At 42.8% G+C, this 19,274-nt stretch overlaps 1 protein-coding gene and 1 pseudogene across 2 annotated transcripts in view; both read left to right on the top strand.

Moving 5' to 3' along the window:
* The window catches only part of SLC25A43 (solute carrier family 25 member 43), a 48,342-nt gene extending 36,596 nt beyond the window's left edge, over positions 1-11,746 (top strand). Inside the window, exons 4-5 of one of the 2 annotated variants that reach the window (XM_090264475.1) lie at positions 5,247-5,381; positions 11,255-11,746. In XM_090264475.1, the coding sequence (XP_090120601.1) occupies positions 5,247-5,381; positions 11,255-11,263 (144 nt within the window). In that variant the 3' untranslated portion in view covers positions 11,264-11,746. Of the gene's footprint in view, positions 1-5,246; positions 5,382-6,245; positions 7,473-11,254 lie in introns of those variants that run through there. The other variant, XM_090264474.1, reaches the window with a different exon arrangement.
* On the top strand, positions 7,566-7,746 carry LOC149990865 (U1 spliceosomal RNA; annotated as a pseudogene).
* Positions 11,747-19,274: the final 7,528 nt, after the last annotated feature.

Raw genomic sequence — 19,274 nt, 5'->3', positions numbered from 1 at the left:
TGTGATCAATAGGAGATTCATGCCCTGACTGGGTGTGGCTCCGTGGATTAAGCGCTGGCCTGCAAACTGAAAGGTTGCTGGTTCAAACCCCAACAGGGCACATGCCTGGGTTGTGGGCCAGGTCCCCAGTTGGGGGTGTGTGAGAGGCAACCAATCAATGTATCTCTAGTACATCATATGTTTTTCTCCCTCTCTTTCTCCCTCCCTTCCCTCATCTCTAAAAAATAAATAAATTCTATTAAAAACAAACAGATTCAGCTAGGCAGAGGAAATGGTAGGTTTAAAGACTTGGAGTCAGGGACTTCCGGCCAAGATGGAGGCTTAGACGGACACGCTAGGTCTCCCTCTACAACTAGAGAGGAATACAACTACTTCAAAACAAAGGATAACTAGAAATTCCAGAAAATAAAACTACACGGAAGCCCAACATATGAAGTTATAAACCAGCGGTGCTATTTGGGCAGGTAAGAGTTAAAGAGGGCAAAGCTGTTTGCAGAGCGGCGGGGCGCGAAAAATCCCGGCGGCAGTCAAGCCCCTGGCAGTGCGCGACCCCAGCGCTGGGGAGAGCGGCCACCGCATCGCCTTGAACAGTGAGGCCCAGGGGGGCGGGAGGATGGATCCTGGTCTCCTAGCTGAATAACTGTGTGAATCCATCTTGGACCCCCGCCCCCAAAGAAAGGAAGCACCACAGGGCTGCGAAATAGGTCGCAGACAGGTGCCGGTCGCTGACTTGTGACGCGTACACAGGCACTGCCCCCTACAGCCGGCCCAAGAAAACAAAACGCATCTGTCAAAATGTGGCAGACAACTATAGAAATCCCGGTGACACAGCTCACCAGACAACAGATAGAGAACCTGACAGATGAACAGATAAGAAACCTGTCAGAGGCTCAGTTCTGGGCCATTGTTATCAGGTGGCTTACAGAATTCACAAAAGAGCAGGAAAAAGATAAGAAAGAAGCGAAAAACTTTCATAACGAAAGGAACAAAACCGCATACGAGACAGATGGTGAGGAAAAAAAATCCAGAGTTCATTTCAACAAACTGGAATATGGAGAAGGAACAAGCAGTCAACCAATGCAGCGAGAGGAAATGGGAAGCAACAATGAGAGGATCAGAAACCTCTGGGACAGCTATAAAAGGCCCAACATAAGAATCATTGGTTTGCCAGAGAATGAGGAAGATGAACTAGAACTTGAAAAATTGAGTGAAAATATAATAAAGGAGAACTTCCCAGACTTGGGGAAGGGAATAGACTTGCAGGTCCAGGAAGCAAGGAGAGTTCCCAAGAGACTGGACCCAGGGAGAACCACTCCAAGACACATTATAATCAAAATGTCAAAAATTAAAGATAAAGAGAGAATCTTAAAAGCAGCAAGAGAGAAGAAAAGAATTATGTACAAAGGGGTCCCAATCAGACTATCAGCTGACTTCTCAAGGGAAACCCTACAGGCAAGAAGGGACTGGCAAGAAATATTCAAAGTAATGGAAATCCAAAACCTACAACCACGAATACTCTATCCAGCGAAATTGTCATTCAGAATAGAAGGACAGAGAAAGTGTTTCCAGGACAAAATAAAACTGAAAGAGTTCATTAGATCCAAACCACTGTTATATGAGATGTTAAAGGGACTGGTTTAAAAAACAGAAGCTAGGGAGATGAAACAAAGGCAAACTAAACAGGCAACGAGAGTGGAAAAGGAACTGTGGGTACGGGAAGCATATTGGGGGGAGGTCAACAGGGAGGGGGAGTGGGGAGAGGGAGGGAGATGATATAGGAATTGGGGATCATGGTAGGAGGGAATGGAATAGACGGAGAGAGGTTGGGAGGAACTGTATGCACAACTAATGGACATAATCTAAAAGGGGGGGACAACTGGAGGGAGGGGGGCCACCGGGTGGAGGGGAGCAGAGGGAAGGGAAATTGGCACAAATGTAATATTTTAATCAATAAAACACATTAAATCTGAAAAAAAAAAAAAAAAAAAAGACTTGGAGTCAGGACGGAGTGTACAGCAGGGCCAGCAGCATGAATTAAAGGATAAGAAAGCCTTCAAGGTCACTTAATTCCAATCTCCTTACTTGACCTTTGAACAAACTTAGGTTCAAAGAACTAAACAACTTGGTCAAGGTTATATAGATAGTGGCAGAATCAGGGCTAGGACCTGGCTCCTCTGATATTTCAGGTGGTGCTGTGCTGCAACATGAAGCATGCCTGTCCTGGGGTCTGTAGGTCTAAACTAGACATCTGTGGGATAAGTGCCTAGGTTCATGCAGAGGGTGTGCTTAAATTCAGGTCCTGTGACTAGCAGCCTGACGTGTGTGTCTCTCTTTACTAATAAGATACAGTTTGGGCAAACAGCAGTGTAGCATTCCAGTCTAGTGGGTTGGTTTAGTCCTCAGCATACTTGTCTGTTCTCCAAGTTTAGATAATAAAGAGTCGTCGTCGGCAGCCGTCCGTCTCGAGAGACGATGGTGTAGCTTCTTAAGAGTCTATCTGCACCGCCGAGAATGGCTGTGCAGTCCGACTCGGGAGTGACATGGTATCTGTCTCCTCCCGTGTTGAATCGACATCTTGTGATGACGCTGAAGCTACAGAGCCTGGGCAGGGTAATATGGAGGGTCTGCTGTTGCCCATGCAGCAGACCCCCCCTCTCTTCGCAGCTGAAGGGTCCAAGGGAAAGACGGAGTCGATACAGCTTGGGTTCAGGTGCGCCGCAGGAGTTGCCGGTGTTGACTACAACGTCAAACCGCCTTAGGGACTCCGGCTCCGGATTTTCTGTCGGGGTTTACTCCCTTAGCCTTTCCCCTGAAGAGGTATGCCGCAAGGCAGCGGAGGTTTTTTGGAGTCAGAGTTTTCCTTCTCTGATGTACCCTGACTGGAAGATCGAACCAGCGACACTTAGCTCGCAGGCCGACGCTCAATCCACTGAGCTAAACCAGCCAGGGCAAATAATAAAGAGTAATGATATTAATAATGGTGGTTACTTATATAGTGCTTGCTATATGTCAAATGCTATTCTAAGCATTTTAAATGTATTTCATTTAATCTGGACAATAATCCTACAAGATAGGTATTATTTTCACCCCATTTTACAGATGAGGAATTTGAAGCTCAGAAGGTCAAGGCATTTGCTCAAGGTCACAGAGCTACCGAGTGGCAAAGCATGGACTTAGTCCAAGCAGTCTGGCTTTAGGGCCCACATACTTTTCCCAATCACTCTCTGTGTCAGCGGCAAGCTAGTAGACACAGGTCTGGACCCTGAGCAACCTGTGCTTTAGAGGGCCTATACAACCCTAGCTTCACATAAGAACCACTTGGGGAGCTTGCCAAAAAATGCTGATGTCCAGGCTTCAGCCTAGGTCAGTTAAATCACAGTCTTTAGGGGTGGATTCCAATAATTGACAGTTTTGAAAAGCTTCCCTGGTTAGTCCACTATACAGCTAAGGATTGAGAAGCACTGGTATATAGCCTTACCATTCCTTCTTTCTTTGGGTGTGTTTGATTTCAAGCTGGTGTAACAAAATACCATAGACCGGGTGGCTTAAACAACACTTACTTCTCACAGTTCTGGAAGCAGGGAAGACCAAGATCAAGGTGGAAGTAGATTCGGTGGCTGGTGAGAGTGTACTTCCTGGTTTGCAGACAGCTACCTTCTTGCTGTGTCCTTACATGGTGCAGTGAGAGAGATCATCTCTCTAAGTCTCTATAAGGGCACTAATTCTATTCATGAGGGCTCCACCCCCATGAGCTAATCACTTCCCAAAGACCTTATCTTCACATACTGTCACACTGGGGATTAGGGCTTCAACATATGAATTGTGGGGGCACACAAACATTCAGTCCATTGCAGGAGGCAACCAGCAATACATGTTTTCCTTTGTGTTCTGGATAGCAGTTTATTATGACACTTGTAGAGGCACTGATCCACACCACAACCACACCGTGAGCTCCAGTCTTAGCATAAATAATTCATTCAATGCCCTGGCTGGTGTGGCTTAGTTGGTTGGAGTATCAGTCCATAAACTGAAAGGTTGCAGGTTTGATTCCTGCTCAAGGCACATGCCTACATTGCACATTTGGTCCTCTGTCAGGGAGCATAGAAAAACTGTCTGCATTTGAGAAGAGTACCCAGTCGGGTTACATATGGGAGGCAACCAATGTTTCTCTCTCACATCAGTGTTTCTCTCACTCTCTCTCTCCTTTCCTTCCCCTCTCTCTAAAATCAATTTTAAAGACAGGATTAAAAATAAGAGTTCATTCAGTGCACATGCTGTGGCAGCCACATTCAACGCTGATGTGTGGAAACAAGCTTATCAAGGGCTAAGATAGCATTCTCAGTGCTGCACATCAGGAGACAGTGTGGCTTAGTGTCGTAGAGCTTCATTCTGCATCAAACATACCCAAATTGAAGTGGATGCTTTATCTCATGTTCTAGATTTTGGAGGTTTATCCTTTTGCCAACTCCATTTTGTCATCTATAAAATTAGGCTAATAAGATAAAGATAATATTACCTATTTCATGGGATTTTTATGAAGATTAAATGAGCCAGAACATGTAAAGGACTCACTAATGCCTGGCACCTAACACTCAGTAAATATTGGCCTTTTTTTCTTTTTTAACACTTCATGACCATTCATGTAGCTTATTTGAGCCTGGTCCCAGGTAAACAGTTGTATTTGGGAAAAGGTACTAGTAACACTGAGATTGACGGAAGTTTGGTTTGACATTTACTGAGTGCCTGATATATGCAATGAAGGATGCTAGGCCCCGAAGAGCTAGACCAGTGAGGAAGGCCCAGTACCTACCTGCTCCCCTAAGCTCTCTGGCTGCCAGCCCAGATATTGTTCCCAGATAACTGGTACCAGATAGACTGAGCCACAACAGAGGTCTAAATGAGGGGAGGAGTCAGTTAAGACAGGGAATTGGAAGCATTTAAAAAAGGTTAAGGGCATGGGAGGGTGTGTTGATCATACCTAGAAGGCATAGGTTGGGAAGGAATGTTAAATGTGAAGTTGAGGCTGTCCCAAATGGCTGCTTCCTTCCAGGCAAAATACTTTACTGCATGTTAAGATTCATTCTAAGCCCATGGAACAAAAAGAGCCCTGTGACAGTCATTCTTTGCTATCATCTTTACCAGGAGCATGGCATCTGGAGTCCAGACTTGAGACCCTGCTTACTTTGACTAGAATATTTATTTCCTGGTAACTAACTCACCTCATTCCATCTTCTGTTTCCTGTCAGGCTCAGAGCCCTTATCTTCCCCACTGTGGAGGAGTGGATGTCCATTTCTCAGGAGCCACGGACTGCTTCCGGCAAATAGTGAAGGCCCAAGGGGTACTGGGGCTCTGGAATGGATTGGCAGCCAACTTACTGAAGGTGAGAAGAGTGGTCAGTCTGTACTATTTGTCTACCTTTTCCAGTTCCTTTGATGGTAACCCAAGGCCCATGAGTACAGCCTGGCTGCCAGCCCTGAAGAGAGAGGACCCTGTGCAATGTTGGGGCATCTGATACCCCATGCCAGAGGAGCTGATCATTTAGTATAGAGGTTCCTACCATGGGGGTTCATGAACTCCCAAAGGGAACCTAACCCCTATCCTAAAATTGTATGCAAAAATGTGGATCTGTGTGCATATGTGTCTCTCTCTGAGGAAAGGAGCCATAGTTTTCATATATTCCAAAAAAAAAAAAAAAAAAACCCTCCATGACCAAAAAGATAAATAAATAAATAAAAATTGAAGAATCTGGATTGCCCTGACTGGTGTGGCTCAGTTAGTTCTGCAAAGCAAAAGGTTTCTGGTTCGATCCCTAGTCAGGGCACATGCCTGGGTTTCGGGTTCAGTCCTGGTTGGGGAATGTAAAAGAAGCAACCAATCAATGGTCCTCTCCCTTTCTCCCTCCCTTCCCCTCTCTCTAAAATAAATAAATATTTTTTTAAAATAAAAAGAACTCTGTATTAACATTGCACCAGTTGACACACAAATGGTTCCCATTGAGACAAGCATATGTTGACAGGAAGTATCAGATTGTCTATGTGTATATTAATCCAGACCTGTGCTTACCCAGAGCCCTTCAACTACTCTGCCATTCCTCAGCCCCGACCCACCATCTGCCCTCATTCCAAAAAGAATTACCATATTGTATTATCCACAGCCTTTAACTCAGTTTACCTTGACTCAAGCTGATTGCAGACATACTGACACTTTAAGATTTTAATATGATTTTTATTTTATTTTTAAACAGATAGTTCCATATTTTGGAGTTATGTTTGGTACCTTTGAGATCTGCAAGAGAGTCTGTCTTTACCAAAATGGTTACATTGTGTCTCCTCTGAGCTATAAATTGACCCCAGGGGTGGATCAGAGTTTGAAGCCCCAGGAATTACGAGAATTCAAGAAGTTCTTCAAAACTGGAAAACTAAATTCTAGAAAACCAACTCTTTAAAACTGAATGGAACTAGAAGTGCACTGACTGAAGGCGTGTTGCAATCACAGGTAAATGCAGCCTCATGATTGCACATGTATGGAGTGATGAGAGGAAACTCCTGTCTGCTGCTCCTGGAAATGAGAAGATTCAGCCATTCACAACCTCTGAGCTCCAAACTGATGACCCTGAGAACACCTACCTGCACCATAGGAAGGTTTCCCAACATGACCATCTCCTGGTGGCATTCCACCAGATTTTATAACAAAAGCTAGCAGTCATAATATGTGCTGTTTACACAATACCAAAGAAAGGGCATTGCTATGACACCTTAAAGCAACATAGTTGAAGTGGCTGAGCAGGGACCATGTCATGCACTCAGCCACAGGGTCACCGCTTGCACTAACCCATATTGGCCTAGTTTTGCTCAGTTTGACCTGAGACTTCCTAATATAATCATTATGGAACTCATAATATTTGCTGATTTCCAAGTACACACATCACAGTGTAAATTATGCCTTATCAGAAGCTAAATGAAAATGTTTAACATTTGAAAGTTATGACTATCATCGTAGAATCATCTTTTATTTAAATGTGAAGCATCTCAGGCTTAGAATCTTGTGTTTCAGGAAGGCAGTTTTTGTCATGACTTCTTAATCATGCCCCAAAAGACCTCCTTCCAATTGAAGTCATGTACAGTTTTTAAGTGGCCGGAATTCTCTGCCTTTTTAACTTGCTTTGCAAGCCTACCCTGAAAATAAATTATTTAGTCAACTTACGTTATTCTCACAAGATGTCCCAGTTGCCTAGGAAGGATCAAATAGAGCATTTTACATACATACCAAAAAAATAACTGAACAAACAGTTTAGGTTAATCATCTCTACTAGATTTTTAAGAAGTCAAATTTTGGATTGTTTCACCTGGGGGAGCCTGTGTCAAGTTTATATAACTGTACTTTCGAATGGTACCTATCTATGCATTAAACAATATCTAATATTATGATACTAATTTATACACACACAAACTTTCAGTATGTTGAAAGTATTTTTCCCTATTAAATTTATTTTCAAAAAAATAATGATGTGTTGGTCATTTCTTACTAATCTGAGTTATAAAACTGTGGTTAAAAAATATACTGGATACTTACCTGGCAGGGGAGATACCATGATCACGAAGGTGGTTTTCCCAGGGCGAGGCTTATCCATTGCACTCCGGATGTGCTGACCCCTGCGATTTCCCCAAATGTGGGAAACTCGACTGCATAATTTGTGGTAGTGGGGAAAAAAAAAAAGAAAAAAATATATATACTGGACCTCCCCCCCCCCAAAAAAAATATATATATGCACACACATACATATACTGGCCAAAACCTTTAAACTCTCAGAACCTTGTCCTATTGAAATATACCAAAAGAACTGATTTTTCCAATTCCTGTGGCAGATTGTGTTTTATGGGGAAAGGCAGTTAATACACACATGCTAATCTCATCTGTAGCCCAATCTGTTAAGAGTTTGGAGGATGGCAAACTACTCAGGGTGAATAGTTCATGTTTGTTACTCTATTTCCCTTAAGTTGAATAATTTTTTTAAATTCTGAAAACTGCAAACATTTTATTTTGTTGTACTAAATTCAAAATCCTAATGGTTATCTCATATCAGGATCTTCAAAAAATTGTTTTTAGTTTATTGATTTTAGTGAGAAAGGGGAAGGGAGAAAGAGAAGGAGAAAAAAACATCAATTTGCTCTTCCACTTACTTATGCATCACTGGTTGCTTCTTGTATATGCCCTGACCAGAGATCGAAGCTGCAACCTTGGCGTATCGGGAAGACGTTCTAACCAACTGAGCTACAGGGCCAGGGCCTCACATCAATATCTTCTGTGTATTCTTCCACAGATATGATGAAATAGATAGCTAAGCTCTTGCTACTGCCATACATAGGAATGTTTTCTGAGCTGCTGTTTTTATTTAAAAAATAAAGTAAGGAGGGAAAAGCATATGCTTCATTTTTCTAATTTCAAAAGAACTCTTTAAAACTGTAGCTCTGGTCCTGGTCAGGAAGCTCAGTTGGTTGGAGCATCATCCTGATGTGCCAAGGTTGCGGGTTTGAGCCCCAGTCAGGATACATACAAGAAGCAACCAGTGCAAATGCATCAATAAGTGGAACAACAAATCAACATTTCTCTCTCCGTTACCCTCCTCCTCCCCCCTCTCTCCCTCTCCTTCCCTCCCTCTCTGTATCTTAAAATAAAAAAAAAACCCTCTAGCTCTGTTTCTAAAATACACTTCGAGCTACTTGCATTTTCTTGATGTTATAAAGGCCAGTGTTCTGCTTTATGGTTAGCAGTGTGCACCAAACTGGACTAAGTACTTCAGGAGAATTATATAAAGTATGATGCAATATTGGCCCAGGAGTAACTTACAGTCTTAAGGTACAAAACTTATCTACATACATGAAATGACTATAATTACAAAGCAAATACAAGCAAAGGCATGATAATGTGGTAACAGCTGTTTACAAGATTGCCAAGGGGCTCTGTATACTTATTAAATCAATGACTAACTGGATCATCATGTGAGAGGGGCCAGTAATGAGCAGGGGGGATTGGAGGTAATGAGTCTTAGTTCTGAAGGAAGTGAGAGGATATTAGTTGGTCAGGAATAAGTTGTGAGGGCATTGCAGGTTGAAGGCAGATCATGTGCAGTGTCAGAGATGGAAGCAAGCAAAAGACGTTTGGGATAGAGTAAGAAGACTGGCTGCATGCACTTATTCAGCTGCTGGGCACTCTGGACTCCATGGCACATAAGTCAGATAAGGTCCTTGCCCTCCTAGAGTTTGCATTCTAGTGAGAGCAGCCGTCAGTAAAGAAATAAACGAGTCAACAAGATTGTAATGGTATGAGGGAAAGAAACAGGGCACTTTATTAGAGAAATATGTGGAAGTGAGGGAAATATTTTAAATTAGGGAGCCAGGGAAAGCCACTCTGAAATGTGACATTAGAGATGAGACCTGGAGGGTGAGAATGAACCAACCATGCAAAGAATTAGGGAGAGCATTACTGCCTGAGAAAGGTAGCAATAAACATGGAGAAGAGTGATGGATTCAAGACACATTTTGGAGTTGGACTCAGTATGATTTGCTGGACAATTGAGTGTAGGGAATAAAAGAAGGAATCAAAATGGCACATAGGTTTTTGACTTTTGACTTGAATAACCAGGTAGGTAATATTGCCATTTGCTAATATGGGAAAGACTGGTGAGGGCCAGAGTTTTGGTGGGGAAGGAATTAAAAGGTGTCTTTTGGACATATTAAATTCATAATGCCCCATGAGACATCCAAGTAGACAGTTGACTCAGGCATAGATTGTGTAATTGTCCAAACCAGTTGTGGTAGACAGAATAGTGACCCCCCCCCAATCCTTGGAACCTATGAATATTTACCTTACATGGTAAACAGGACTTTGTACACATGATTAAGGTTGAGATTACCATGGTTTATCTGGGTGGGCCCAATCAGAAGTCCTTAAAATTGGAACAGGAAGGTGGAAGAGTGGGGCAGAACAAGAGGTGGAAGAAATGAAGTGTGAGAGGAACTTCACTCACTGTTGCTGGCTTTGAAGACAAAGGTGCCCAGGAACCGAGGAATGGGGGTGGCCTCTAGAAGCTGAGAATAACCTTCAGCTGACTGCCAGCAAGGAAATGAGGACTTCAGTCTGACAACCACAAGGAACTGAACCCAGCCAACAACCTGAATGAGCCAGGAAACAAGACTTCCCCTGACAGCTTCCAGAAAGGGACATATTCAGGCCAGACACCTTGATTTTAGCCCAATGATATCCACGTCAGACTTCTGACCTCCATAACTGTAAGATAATTAATTTGTCTTGATGAAGCCACTGAATTTGCAGTAATTTGTTACAGCAGCAATAGAAAACTAATATAGCAGAACACTGTTAATAATAATACCAGGATAATAAGCATAAACCAGAAAAGTCCTGGGCAAAACCAGGAAAAGTCTACAGTTCAAGGAAGAGTGGTGACTGGAGACAGAATTTTGGGTGTCATCAGTGTCAGGACAGCCTTGCTCTGAGAAATCACCCAGAGACCACTGTGGGGTTAGGCAATGGGTTTATTGAGGGGAAAAGGGGGGAAAAGGGGAGAAGGAGAGGCAGCTCCCAGACCAACTCAAGGGCCCGCAGGAGCAAGGGCAATGGGGAACAGTGACTTCTGGTCCTCCTTGTGGGCCCCTAGGAATCCCCCCTGCACTTCTACAGGCACCATTTTTATACTTGTCAACCACACATTTTGGTGAGGGTGAGTTTGCTTATCAACATATTCAGTAGATCATTTACATCTGATTGCTGGGGGTGGGGTGCCCCCCCCCACGCACACACCAGGTTGGTTAACATATTGGGCTAGGTCCATTACCAATTACCCTGGGAATGGTTTCAGTCCATCAACACATTTTTTGGGAACTGCTAAGTTCATCAGAATATCTTTGGGAACGGCTAAGTCCAGGGCCAGGTTGATTAGCGTATACCAAAACTCCAGGTGTGCATTCCAGCTGCCTCCATGTTCTGACAATCAGTAGATAGATGGCATTTAAAGCCAAGACACTGAATGAGATCACCAAAGGAGGAGATGGGAAGAAACTCCTGGAGGAAGGGGAAACAATAAAAAATGACCTCAAATGACAACAAAGAAAGGCCTCCAGGCCATGGCTGGGTGGCTCAGTAGGTTTGAGTGTTGTCCAGTGCACCAAAAGGGTTGTGGGTTCGACCCCTGGATGGAGTGCATTGATGTTTCTCTCTCCCTTCCTCTCTCTCTAGAATCAATAAACATATCCTTGGGTGAGGAATTTAAAAAATAAAAATAAAAAGGCCTCAAGCAAGATGTGGAAGAACTGGAACTCTTGTACCCTGCTGTTGGAGATCTAAAATGGTGCAATCTCTTGGGCATAAGACCTGGGTTCTGGGAATCTGCCAGGTCTGGTTTTAGCAAGTCCCCACAGTAACTGCTGGTGTCAGTGACTGCCTAACCCCCGATAAATCTGCTGCCCCTGACACCAATGACTGCCTGTGTCCTTCAGAGTTATCCTTATCTGCAGACAGGAATTCAGCAACCTCTCTGTTCTCAGATTCAACTTCTACTCCCCCATCAGAGCCATCTGCAGGGAGTCCCTCTAACCATCACCCACCCCCAATCAACTCCCTGCTCCCTTTTAAAAACCGCTGCCTTACTATTGTTCAGGACTGACACCTTCCTGCCTTCCTGGTGTCAGCCCGCTTGTCACAGCTGGTCAAATAAACCTTTTAAACTCATGCCCTGTTTGCCTGTCGTTTCTCTTCTCACTCTCGCCGGACCTGACACAATCATTTTACAGTCTGGTAATTCCTCAAGTGTTTCAACATGGACTTACCATATATGGCCCAGCAATTCCACTCCTAGGTATATGTACTACAGAAACAAAAACATAGGTCCACATAAAAACTTGTACAGACATGTTTATAGCAGCATCATTCATAATAGGCAAAAAGTGGAAATGACCCAAATGTCTATCAACTGATAAATGGAGAAACAAAATGTGATGTATCCATACAATGAAACTACTTAGCAATTGAAAGGCATTGACTATTGATACACAAAATTGATGAATGAATCCCAGTATATATGGAAAGAAGCCACACACCCCCACAAGGGTAGTAGATACTTTATGGTTCCATTATATGAAATTCTAGGAAGAAAAACTTATAGTGACAGGAAGCAGATCAGTGGTTGTTTAAGGAGAGCAGGGATTACAGTGGGACACAAGAAAACTTAGGTTGATGATGGATATGTTCACTATCTTGTGATGGTTTCATAGGTGTATACACATGTAGAAAAAAACAGCAATTTCATGCTTTAAATTGTGTGATACCTCAAAAAGACTGTTGTTTTGTTTTAAGCAGTTACCCTAGGACTGGAATTTTTAAACCTGCCCAGAGGGGCCAGAAATGAAATCCTTGGGGGAGGGAGAGAGAAAAGGGCTTCAAATGCTAAGCTAAGGAATTCAGGTTTACGCACTAAGCAAAGAAGAGTCACTGGTTTCTTGACCAATATAGGGGATGCAGTAAAAACTAGATGTGAGCAAGATTGTTCCAGAAACTGAAGTGAGAGACTAGAGAAAGATTGGCCCACAAATGATGGGCACTGTTTCCTCCTCAGTAATTACACTGCCAATATGAATGTGATGGTACAACCTTCCATATTGCAAATGCAAGCCAGGTCTGAAAACTGGGAGTGCTTGATCTGGATCCTTCTTAGGGACTCAGATTCTGCTTATATGGACTCTGATATGGTTACCATTCCTTACCAGGGATGAAAAACTGGCTGACCAGCCTTCTTAAGCAAGGGTGGAGTGATTTGGTCATTAAAGCTCAGAGTTGGTCGACCTAAGTTAGTACTTTTCTTAGTATTAATGAAATCTAACATGTATTGAATGTTTACTATGTACCAGACTTTGTTTATACATATATAATTGTCACTACAATACTTAGAGGTTTAGGTACTATTCTCATTCTCATTTTACATGTGAAGATTTTGAACTTTAGAGAGGTTAAGTAACTTACCCAAGGCCTGACAGCAAGTGGCAGAGCCAGTATTTGAACTCAAGCAGTGTGGCTCCAGAGCCCACCCCGTGTGACCACTAGGCTAAATTACTTCTCTTTGTATTTTGTCCCAGATTCCCACACTCAGATGCTCAAATTCAATTCAGTCTTATAGATGTAAAAGCATATAGCCATAGAATCTTAGAATTGGAAGGGTGTAGGTAGGACTCTTTTTCCAGCCAACACAGCAATCTCTTCAATATCTCTAACAAGTGGCCAATTCCACTCTTAACACATCCAGCGACAAGAAGTTCCCCACATTTCACCTTTAAGTAGCTGATATTTTAGAAAGTTATTTCTTGTTTAGCTGAAGTCTACCTCCATGGAACTTTTCTACCCACTGGTGTGGGTTCCATATAGAATGTCTAATTCTCTTCTGCCTGACAGTCCTGCTTCAGTTATGAAATAGGATGTCCCTCTTACACCCAAAGCTCATTCCCAGTTAAATATCTCTCATTCACTCAGCCATTTCTCATATGACACGATTTATAGGCACTTCCCTTTCCTGACTGCCTTCTTTGAATGTTCCAGTTCTTTAATGTCCTCTTAAACATGGCATCCAGAAGTAAGCAGAAAGCTCTACAGGCTGGCCAGCAGAGAAAGTCCCCCTGATCAGTTCACCACCATCCTCTTGGACAGCCCAATACTCAGCATCTTTTGGCATTGCCACTTTACAGTCAACTAAGACCCCCAGCTTTCACGATGCTACGTTAAGCTCTAGCTCCTCATCCTGAAAAGTCCTGCACTAAATAGAGCATCAGAGCACTTTATGTGGTCCTTCGTGTTTTGTAAGCCAGGGTTTATTCTGACCTTAGCCGTCTGACTCAGCTCCTAGAGGTCTGTGATACATTTTGGTCTTTGTTCTTGAAAGCCTAGCCCTCCTTCTGTCATCTATATACGCATATGTACTTTAAAAATCCAAGCTTATCAGAGAATAATCTGTAAGGACACTTTAGTTTATTAGATCTCTCTCCCTTTTTAATTTCTAATTGGACTTTTTCCAAAGTGTACAGGTCAGGTCTGAATTTTATCTTTGGAATCTCTTGACCTCTTGAGCTGTCTTTCCCTTTAGGCCTTTGGCCAGGAGATCACATTTATCTTTCTCTGATCCTTTTGATCTCTCTCTCTCTCTCTCTCTCTCTCTCTCACACACACACACACACACACACACTCACACACACATTGAGCTATGTGACCATGCCTAACATTCTTTTACTTAACAGATCCAAACTGCATGGTCAATTTCCCCAAGATTTGTGTAATTTTTACTTTGCTAACCAGATCTTTCTCATTTATTGTCAGGATTAAGCCCAGTTTAGCAATTTACCTCTCTCTGCTTCTTCAGTCTTCTGATAACTATACTAATAAACAAGAAAGTCAGCAATTTATCCAATAGCCCTGGCTCAGTGGATTATGTGCTGGCCTGTGAACTGAAAGGTCACCAGTTCAATTCCCAGCCAGGGCACATGCCTGGGTTGCGGGCCAGGTCCCCAGTTGGTTGTGTGCAAGAGGCAACCAATTGATCTTTGTCTTTCACATCAATGTTTCTTTTTCTCCCTCCTTTCCCTTTTGTCTGAAAATAAATTTAAAAAAATATTTTTTATAAAAACAACTCATCCAATGTGTTGCTATCAGAATAATGAAACTTCCAGCAGATGTTGCATGGTTTATGTCTCTGATCACCATTTCTCCCCTGTGTGATGGGTTTATGAAGTACTGGTCAGAACGCTTATATTTCTAGGCAGTCGCTTATATACTTCCACAACTACAATCACTTTCATTTTTCCTTTCATTTTTACTGAATGCTTTTCACCCTCCAGCCAATAAATTACTGATTATACTTTCTTGATATGTTACTGCTCTGCTCTCCTTCTATACGGTATTTCCCTGAACAGGTTTACTCTTCCTTTTCCAGATGCCAGTCAGAAGTCCCATTCTACCAAGTTTGAACAATACCTATAAAATTGTTTTCCTGCTTGTATCATCATTTTACATTCACTTTATTATCCACATTCTGGGTGTTGGGTACATAAACAACTAATGGGGGACTTAAGTATCACTTCTGAGCCTCTTCTTTGTTTTTTCTTGAGAACTACAAGGCACTACCTTATATTTAGTTCCTCTTTCTTTTTAAAAAAAATTTCATTTTAATTTATTTTATTTTTAGAGAGGGGAAGGGAGGGAGAATGAGAGGGAGAGAAATATCAATGTGTGGTTGCCTCTTGCACACCTCCAACTGGGGACCTGGCCTGCAACCCAGGCATGCGCCCTGACTGGGAGTTGAACTGTGACCTTTTGGTTTACAGGTTGGCATTCAATCCACTGAGCCACACTGGCCAGAGCTACTTCCTCTTTCTTAATTTCACTTGAAATCTATACAGTTTCCAGAAACACAGTAGTTACTAACACAGAATCCCCACTATGTCTCACTGGAGGAATCCATTTTTAATGAATTGACCAGCCATATGTCATTATCTGCATCATTATCATTAATATTAGTCTCTATTTTACTGGGATCTTGCTACTGGTTTCCTATTTCTTCTTTTTACTTTTTAATTTTCTTTAACCTTCAGACAAAAAAAAATGTTGCCCCCCCAAAAACCAATATAAAGAATTTCCAGCCCCAACTGGTGTGGCTCAGTGGGTTGAGCACCAGCCTGCAAACTAAATGGTTACCAGTTCGGTTCCCTGTCAGGGCACATGCCTGGGTTGTGGGCCAGGTCCCTGGTTGGGGGCGTGTGAGACAACCAATTGATGTATCTTTCGCACATTGATGTTTCTCTCCCTCTCTTGCTCCCTCCATTCCCCTTTCTCTAAAAATAAAAATAGGATCTTAAAAAAAAAAAAAAGCTGAAGGTTTAAAAAATAATTTCCATACATCCTTCACGCAGCTTCTCCAAATGTTAATATCTTACATAACCACTGTAACTAAGAATACTATTGTTGAATAGTATTAAGTAATCCTCAAATATTCCAGTTTCACCAATAGTCCCACCAGTGTCAATTTTCTGGATCAGGATCCAATCCAGGATCACACAGTACATTAAGCTGTCGTTCTCCTTAGTCTCCTTTAGTCTGTCAGTTCCTCAGTTTTTCTGTTTTCCATGACCTTGACACTTTTGAGAACATCTGACTCCTTGAAGTATACCTGGTCATAGGCAACTAGAAGAGCTCCAGCTCCTGGTGAATTTGGAAGAATACCAAGCCAGGCATGAAGCTGCTTTTAAATGACCCATCTTCTATTTAATCTTCAGTAAAAGTACACTTAGGTATCGAAAGACTGGGAAGGGACAAATTCTATGTAATTATTTGATCATCATTTCTTTCTTTCTTTTTTTTTTTGTGGAGAGACAAAAATTTGACAGCAATAAATGTGGAAGTGCTTGAAACTGTAAAAGGTATCTGGAATAGAATACAATAGGGACTTACTTAATGCTCAAAGGGAGTAGCAGATGTGACCTTTAGAGGTAGAAAGGGGGTAAATAGGTGATAGTCCTGCATTTCAAAGAGTAATTAATATATGAATAAAATGCATTAATTAGAATGTCAAGGGTTCAAACTAGAAAGATTTTGAATTTTATTTTGAAATGTGTTCTAAAAGCCACCTCCCTCTAAATGAAATGCTCTGCAGATTTTTGCTTTAGCTTTTAATTGTCCCTAGCAGTTGAGGAGTGACTATCACTATGAAAGAATATACTCTATTATTCTCTGAAACTCTACAGCAAGGTTATTTTTGTATCCAGATGCATCGCTAATTCAAATCAGCTAATGAGAAAAAACTAGTAGCCTCTCCTGAACATGTTATCAGAGAAACTCTGGTTCTTCTCGTCAATGCAGTAAAGAATTATAGATCAATGAGCCTATTAGAGCGCATACAAAATTTATTAGTGAATGGGAGAGGAAAATCAAGGGTGGCCAAAGGCCCGGGTGGCAAGCTTGCCCTAGGGTGGCCAGAGGGCCAAGAGAGCTGAGTCCTTTGTTCTGAGGATTTACATGGTTGGCGGGATGGGGTGAAAAGTTACATATTGATTGGCAGGTGAAGGTGGTGCTAGCTTTCCAGGGCTGGGGTGTGAATATCCAATGTTAACAGGCTTCTTTCTTTAGGCCCTATAGGCCCTTTCCTGCCTTTTGGGCCTTGGGATGTAAATGTAATTTCAAAGTCTTTCCTTCCCAGATAATGGAAAGGACACATAGAATTCCAAGGACTTTTCTCCTCCCATGCTAACACAATGTTTCTTGTGATGTTGGAATACCTGGCAATATTATCAGACCAGGCCCAGGACTGCCAGGTTAGTGGGTGAGGCATGTCTCTCTCTGCTACTCATTGGACTGTAACAAACACAGGTCAAAGACACCCCCAAAATCAACAAAGCTGGATTCAACCTTGCACTTCTTTTACACGTGGTACATGCTCTTCATGTTGGGTTGCTGGCATTCTTGGGAGGGCTAACAAATTGTAAAGTATACTTATAGGACCTGAAAATTTTGGAGGAACCCTAGAATTTGGCCCTTTGATAGGCAGGTCTAGAGAAGGTGACAGAGGCAGGGAAATGAGGGATGTCCCCTTATGTCTTTAGCATGCTGGGCACCTATGGTTCAGCTGCAGCTGTGGTTTTCAAGTTATCCTTTTTTTTTTTTTTTCATTAAAAAAATTTTTAAGCATTCTTTTTTAAAAATATATTTCATTTACTTATTTTTAGAGAGAGGGGAAGGGACGGAGAAAGAGAAGGAGGGAAACACCGATGTGTGGTTGCCTCTCACTCCCGCCCCAACTGGGGACCTGGCCCGCAACCCAGGCATGTGCCCTGACTGGGAATTGAACTGGCGACCCTTCAGTTCGCAGGCCGACACTCAGCCCCACTGAGCCACACCAGCCAGGGATTAAAATTTTTATTGTTGTTGAATTACAGTTGTCCCAATCCCTCCCCCGGTTGCTCTCCCCTGTCCTGACCACTCCCCACCCACAGTCAAACCCCACCCTGTTGTTCATGTCCATTTTTATAAACATTGTTGTGATCACTTAGATATAGGATTTGTGATGATACTCTTGGCTCCTGTTATGAACCTGAAAGAGTGCATTCAAACTAACAAGTAGGTTTTTAAGGATATGTGTGGCAAATGCTTACCTAGTACCCTGATTAAGGGGCTCAGTAAGCACTTGTCCATAGACACAATGTCTGTAAATCTAACTAATTCTATCAATTCCTCTAAACTTTTCTGGAGTTCAGGAATCTACTCAATCCAAGAGCACTTTACCTGGAGTCCAGGAAGCCAAATGCCAACCTCTTTCACACAGCCTCTTAACTGGTCCTGTACAAAACTCTGAATTTGGCTTCTGGATACAGTAATTTCCCAACCCCCAAAGGAGTTCTTTGGACTCTCCTCGGCCAATTTTCAGCAACATCTTTGTAAAACTGTTTTTGAAAATCTGGGTTTGGAGCACGCTGAGCGTATACCAGCTCTGCTATTCCCCAAATTTCCTCTGGGTTCACTGGCAAAACTTCAGGGCAGTGCCAGAACTAGAGTGAGGAGGCACTTGCCTTGGCACAAAATTTAAGGGGGCGCCAAATAACTTAGTAATCAAAATAAATAATTTTTAACGCACTATTTAAAAAACTCAAAAGTAATGCAAAAATTCACGATGAACAAGTTATCAAAATTTAAAATAGAGGATCCCCACCCACCCCCACACTTGTATGACCCTACCTCACTTGCCTCACCCTAATCCCAGGCCTGAGGGTTCCAATTAAATTTATTTACTAAAAGAGGCGACTGGCCAACGGGCCGTAGTTTGCCTGTATGAAAATTTTACTATTTATCTTGATTCCCAGGTTTTTCTTTTTCTTTTCTTTTATTTTGCTGTTCCTGAGATTCTGCGCCTCACTCTAGTCCCGGCTCTGCTCCAGAGGTTTTTGTACAAGCACATGGTGACCTTAGCATCCCTCCCCGCTCCCAGGCCTCTCCCAGGGTCCAGCGTCCGAATCCGGGATATTCCCTGGGGCCCCCCTCCCTCCAATCAGGTCAGCTCCAGCGGACAAGCAGTGGGGCGAGGAGGGAGGCCCTGGCCAGACTCCGTGGCTCCTCCCCAGCCGCGCCGCGCCGCCCGGAACCACTCAGCAGTCCCGCGGCTCAGCGCACCGCCCACCAGACCCGCCTCCGACGCCGGCCTCTGGAGCGCCGGCTCTGCGTATATATATCGGCC

The sequence above is a fragment of the Furipterus horrens genome, unplaced genomic scaffold (assembly GCF_987537825.1).
Source record: "Furipterus horrens unplaced genomic scaffold, mFurHor1.1.pri manual_scaffold_17, whole genome shotgun sequence".
NCBI classification, from domain to species: Eukaryota; Metazoa; Chordata; class Mammalia; order Chiroptera; family Furipteridae; genus Furipterus; species Furipterus horrens.
Note: the sequence above shows the minus strand (reverse complement) of the source record. Positions and strands in the feature narration are given on the sequence as shown.